This window comes from Belonocnema kinseyi, chromosome 2 (assembly GCF_010883055.1).
Source record: "Belonocnema kinseyi isolate 2016_QV_RU_SX_M_011 chromosome 2, B_treatae_v1, whole genome shotgun sequence".
NCBI lineage: Eukaryota > Metazoa > Arthropoda > Insecta > Hymenoptera > Cynipidae > Belonocnema > Belonocnema kinseyi.
Genome location: NC_046658.1, coordinates 95529037 through 95535654, shown reverse-complemented (window position 1 = coordinate 95535654; position 6618 = coordinate 95529037). Strand labels below are relative to the sequence as shown.

At 29.0% G+C, this 6618-nt stretch overlaps 1 protein-coding gene across 5 annotated transcripts in view; it reads left to right on the top strand.

Moving 5' to 3' along the window:
* The window catches only part of LOC117168177, a 115812-nt gene that overhangs the window by 93317 nt on the left and 15877 nt on the right, over positions 1 to 6618 (top strand). For all 5 annotated transcript variants that reach the window (XM_033353630.1, XM_033353626.1, XM_033353627.1 and 2 more), the window contains exons 9-10: positions 407 to 587; positions 4500 to 4630. In XM_033353630.1, the coding sequence (XP_033209521.1) occupies positions 407 to 587; positions 4500 to 4630 (312 nt within the window). The remainder of the gene's footprint in view (positions 1 to 406; positions 588 to 4499; positions 4631 to 6618) is intronic.

Below are 6618 nucleotides of genomic sequence, written 5' to 3'. Positions count from 1 at the left end.
GATTTACAAAAAAAGTTCTATGGTTCAAAAAAAAATTTTGTTCAATAGAAAAAAGAGGTTGGTAATGTAGGAATTCCACTGTGTCGCATGCCCTTAATAAAATAAGAAAAAACAACTGATATTTAAGATGGTTAAAATTTAATCTAATTGAAAATGCATTTAAGGTGGCAGCGGTGGGAGCATCAAAAACTATTTCAAATAATCAATATTAGGTTTAATTATACGTAAAATATCGTATATTATTCTTGTTAAAATATAGAAGAGCTACAGATTTTTCTTCATCATTTGCTTTAGATAATCTTTATTGAGATTGGGGTATTAAATTCAGGGGATTATTTTCGTGTTGGGAAATTTTCTCAGGAAGAGGGAAAATGTGTCTCATAATGTAATTTGTTTTTATTATCAGGACAGGATTCCGAGTGGGTAGATATAGTGGAATCAGAATTGAGGAGTATTTTGGAACCAAGAGATGTTCCGGCAATGGCCCACTCCACTTTGTCCGAAAGTGTGTCTTCAGTGACACCTCCCTTGCCTCCTTTATCGCCTCACGGCAGCCCTAGAACACCAAGGAGTAGATATTCAGCAAGGTAAATGATATTTTTATACTCTCCGTAATACATCTGGACGAGTTGCTCACAGATCGAAGAATATTCAATAGCTCCATTCATTAAACGTCTTTTGAAAATAGTCAATCCCATTTGCATTGTTTACGTATTGGCATTTCTATACAACAGGGTTTTCAATCAGAAATCAGTGAAACTATTGAGAAAAATATTATGAGTCGTCTAAAAAAGAAACACATTTGCATTATTAAAACGAAGTTGACGCTTAAGTTTTTTTTTTATTTATCGATAAGTGAACGTCTATTAAAAAACGTGAGGATTGTTTCTGAAATTTTAGACTCCCGCTATAAACTTTGTTGTCAAGATTTTTTCACCCCCCCCCCCACTCCTTACTTACTGAGAATATTTTATTTCTTACTCAATATTTCAACAATATAGAAAGTACTTTCACAGTAAACAACATTTCAAGGGATTGAAAAAGATTTAAAAGATTTGAAAAAATTTAAAGGGATTTTAAGGTATTTCAAAGGACTATAAAGTACTAGAGACCAACAGTTTTTCAAGGCTTTCATGAGATTTCAAGTGATTTCGAAAGATTTCAAAGACTTTCAAAAGTTTGAGTGTGTTTCAAACGATTCCAAAGGATTACGAGAGGTTAAAATGATTACCTGGTAAAATTTCAGAGAGAATATCAATTTTTTAAAGGAATGTTACAATATTTTGAGGGATTTCAAGAAATTCAATCATATTTATAAGACTTTAAAGGATTTCAAAGGATTTGATAATATACTGAAGAATTTCGACAAAAAAAAATTCTAAGGCTTACAGAGGTAGTTTGAATTTTGAAGAATTTCATATAATTTTATGGCGTTCCAAAGATTTTTAAGAATTTCATACGATTTCAAAGGATTTTAAGGGATTGTAAGTGATTTTGAAACCGAGTGAGTCACGTCTACCCCGAAAGAAAAATGACTTAATGGTGTAATAGGAAAAAAATAATCAAAAGATATCACAGAATTTCGAAGGATTTGAAATAATTTTACGATATACTGAAAAACTTATACACATTTTGCAGGATTTTGGAGTATTTTAACAGAATTTTAAAGATTAGATGGAAATTTATAAGGTTATAACGAATTTTAAGGGATTTCGAAGGTTCTGAAGAGATTGTAAGGAACTTTAAGAGATTTCATGGGATGCTAAGGGTTTTCGAAATCTTTGAAGACATTTCCCGAGTTTTCACGGAATTTAAAAAAATTACCAAAAATAGTGAAGTTTTTGCATAAATTTTGAAAGTTTTTAGGAGGTTTTAATAGGATTTTGAAGACTCAACGGAATTTCGTATAATATTTCAAAGGATTTTACGGCATTTAAAGGGATTTTAACGGATTTTAGGAGATCTTAAGGTATATTAATGGCATTTTGAAGACTTAAAGAAATTTCGCACAAGATTTCAAAGGAATTTAAGGTTTTCAAGAGGTTTTAAGAGATTGCAAGATATTTTTAACTATTTTAAGTGATTTTAAGTGATTTCAAAGTATTTCAAAAGATGTCACGGAATTTTAAAATATTTTTAAAAATTTGACGAGATGCGAAAGTGTGTTGACGAATTTTGAACGATCTTTGGGAATCTTAATGTGATTTTGAAGATTTGAAGGAATTTCATAAGATTTCAAAATTTTTAAAAAGATTTAACAGCATTTTGGAGAAATTTCAAAAGATTTTAGGGAATTTCATAAGATATCCAAGGATTTTAAGAGATAACAAAGTATTTGTACAATTTCTAAAGGATTTCAAAACATTTTAATGGAATTTTGTAGATTTAAAGGAATGCAATAAGATCTCAAAAGATTTTAAAAGATTGAAAGTGGTTTTAAGAGATTGTACGGGATTCTAAGGATTATCGAATTCTTTCAATAGATGTGCCATGTTTTCATAGCATTGTAGACAGTTAACAATAATGCAGAGGTTTTTTCTAAATTTTGAAAGATTTCATGTTATTTTGATGGAATTTTAAAGAATTGAACAAATTTCATAAGACTTAAAAGGATTTTAGACATTTCACAAAATATTAAGAGATTTTAAGGGATTGTAAGCAATTTCAAAAGATATCAAGGAATGTCAGAAGATATCAAAGGATTGTAAGAGATAATAAAGTTTTTTAATAAATTTTGAAGAATTTAAGGGAATCTTAACAGGATTTTGAAAGCATAAAGGAATTTTCTAAGATTTCAACGGGATTCCGTAGATCACATGCAATTAAAAACAATTTAAAGAGATTTTATGAGATTGTCAGTGATTTCAAGTAATTATGAGATGTTAAGAATAAAATTTCCAATTATTTCCAAACATTTTAGATATTTCAAAAGGTTCCTAAGTATGTACATGGATTTTAGAGGATTTCATCAGATTTACCAAAATTTACCCTTATTTTAAAGGACTTCCGAACATTATAAAGAATTTTAATAGATTTCAAAGAATTTTATTAAATTTTAAGGGATTTCAGGAGATTCAGAAATATTTTCATGGATTCCAAATATATTTAGAGATTTCTAGTGATATGCGTGTGAAATTTCAAAAGATACTAAGATATTTTTACGAATTTCGAAGATATGCAAGGATTTCAAAGAATTTCATAAGAATTAAATAAATTTATAAAGATTTCAAAACGATTTCAAGAAATTTTAAGGGATTGAAGTGATTCTGATTTTTTGTAAAGATATATCACAGAATTTCAAAGAATTTAAAATTATTTAAAAATATATCCAAATATTTTTACGAATTTCGAAGGATTTCAGGGATTTCAATAATTTCAAGCGACTTCAAGGCTTTCAAAAGATTTACATATTTAAGGGGATTAAAACAACTCAGTTTTACGCCAAATACAAAATACGGCTACGAGGATGGATGGTTTAATATAATATTCTAACCACATAATTCAAAAGCAATTTTCCTCGTGGGACCAAAGACATTTTTTCAAAAAATATTCTTTTTTTTAACCGTAGGTTGGGCGTCTTTTGCGCCTGTCAAATGTAATGCGCCAACTAACAGTGTATGCCGGGCTGCAGTCATCCGGTTAGTTTCAAGTTGCATAAAATCGTACAATGATAAAAATAAATAATAATAACACCATATGATAATTTTTCGAGAATATGTGTAATCTAATATCCTCCTTTTTTGCAGCGAGAAAGTTTTGGTCTTAGCATTAAAGCAATTCACAGCGTTTAAAATAACAAATTATTAAATAATTATAATTTTAAAAATGAGATATTTATTACGTTTTTCTAAAAACTTTCTGAGGAATTTGGGGACGTTTATTTTTGAAAAATGTTCTTTTATAAGGCATAATGTGTTAGTTCACGCGTAGTATCTTACAAGCGCAAAAATACGCCCGATTTTAAATTGCAAATAAAAAAAAGGCAACAAGAACATTTTGAAAAAAATCGCTTTTTTCCGTGAGGAGAATTGCATTTAGATTATGTGGTTTGAATATTATATTAAACAATGTATTCTAGTTGACGTATTTTGGATTTTGCGTAAACCCGAACCGTTTTAATAACCGTTTTTTCCCCCTTAACTTAAAAAAAAACATTTAAAAAATAATTGTATGACTTGTAAATAATAGTATTAAAAGTAATTTCATCAGCCAAAACATGTTCAATTATCATATGTTTAAAAATAACTGGAAAGAAAAAATTCACATCAAAAATACTTGGACTCCCCCCCCCCCCCCCATTAAGTAATGATTCGCGTAAAATTTTCTGAACCCTCTCACTCCTGAAAAAGCCTCACGTAATTAATGAACACCCCCTAAGAGATTTTCAATTATTTTGAATGAGGAATAGGTTAAATAAAAATAAATTGTTGGAAGTACCGATTCTGGAAAATGTTTCCGGAATATGATATTTATTGGAATATTTTCTAATGTATTTCTAGTTTACCATACGGCGTCAAACCAAACTATAGTGAGTACAGCAAAGGAGGTGACAAAAGGAACTACCCCAGTTCCGCAAAGCATCGTGGTGCTTCAACATCAAAGAAAGATGCGGCGAAAAAATTCTCCCATTGTAAGTTAAAGTATTGATTTATTAACATGTAGATCCAGCCAATATTGTCAGGTTTCCTGATTCGGTATATATGTTACAGGCAAAGTATATAATCCGGCTATATATATATAATTCGTAGGCATTATATATAATCCCTAGGCATCATATATAAATTCTAGGCATTATATATAATGCACGACTGAGTCTAAGCAAAGTGTGTAATACTCTATAGTCTCAATCATACACATTGCCTAGGCATTATATATAATGCCCAGAATAGACCAGGCAAAGTGTGTAAAAAATATTTTACATTTGAGAAGTTTCTGCTTTCTTTAAAACTTTCATTATTTTTGTGATATTTAGGACATAAAGATGTATTTTTTTATCATTTTTAATACGAGAAACTCAAGAAAAATATTTGTGTAAAGAAAATTTTAATAAATTGTTAGATAGTTTACAGTGTGCCCTAAAAACCCTTTAAATTTAAAAAGGGATCTCCCTTAGTTTTCGGGAAATAATTAGAAAGGTATTTGAAATTTGAATTCCTCTATTCTTCATTTGTTTTAATTCAAATCCAACCTGACTTTCTAAATATCAGCCCCAGGAGTCTGTTTTATATGATCCTAAAAAATCCCATAAATGAAAATTGGATTTTGCGGGTTTATGGCGTTAATTATGATTTTGTTACGGTTTTTTAAAATACAAATTGTGAATAATACACAAAATACTACTGTCTATTGATAATTTTATGTTCATGTAAATTATTTAAACAAGTTATTATTTTTGCTATGAATTTTCGCTTAGAATAGAGTTCGGAAGTCGGCTTTTCCGAATTTTTTAACTTATTTTTATCGTTTCAATTAGAGCGAGATTATAATCAAATCAAGTTTATAAAACTATTTGTTTACAAAATTTAATATTATTTTAAATAATATTGCCTTGAATAATGCTAGAAAAATCTGCTTTTTTATGAAATATTCAGCATATCGTTCACTTTTCTCAATTAGTTCGAGATAATAATGGATGCGAAATAACTAACCTAATCGTTTAAACAAATTTTTATTTTTTATAACTGTCTATTTCTACGTTAATGCTAGATAGTTGTGACTTTTTCTGAAATGTTCAACTTATAGTCCACCTTGGACGAGTGTGGTAATAAGTAATTGAGCATATGAAAAGTGGACAAAAAGTTAAGAATAAAAAAAAAACTACAAGTGTCTAGCATAAATAAAGAGGATAGTTATAGGAAATAATAATTTGTTTAAGCAATCAAATTTGTTTAATTGCATCCATTATTACCTTACACGAATTAAAAAGTGGATAAAAAATGGAAATTTATAGAAGAAACTGCAACTTTCCAGCATTATTATAGGAGAATAATGTGGCAAATAATAATAAATTGTTCAAACAATTATTTATCCTAAATTTAATTCATTAGTGTTTCGCACTTTAAAAAAATTTGACAATAAGTTGAAAAGTTTGGAAAGACTGCTGCTTTTTAACACTTTAGTGAGAGAAAATTGCTAAAAAGACAATAATTAGCACCAAAAACTCGTAAAAACAGATTTTTTACTTAGTAGGTTTTATGGAGACCCTTTAAAACAGACTTATGGGGATGATATTTAAAAAATAAGTTTTAATTCGTATTTTATGACTAATTAAGAAGAAAAATGTTGAAGTTATGCTTGTTTCACTCTCTATTCACGATTCTGAATAACATTTCCAAAAAGATCTTTTTTCTAATGGGAAATCCGTGTAAAACATGGAATTACTCATTCCAAAAATTGCTCAGGCATTGTAAGTAATGTCAGACCTAACTCAGGTAATGAATATATATTATTTCAATGACAATTTAGTGAAATTTGAATTTAATCTAAATTAGTTTCAAAAACTTTGCCGAGACTTACAGGTATACCAGGTGTATACATATGAAACCGGTATTGCCATTTAGCGGCCAGTAGGCACACTTGTAGGCACTGTCGGAACTTACCATTTGTGCTAATTGGCGT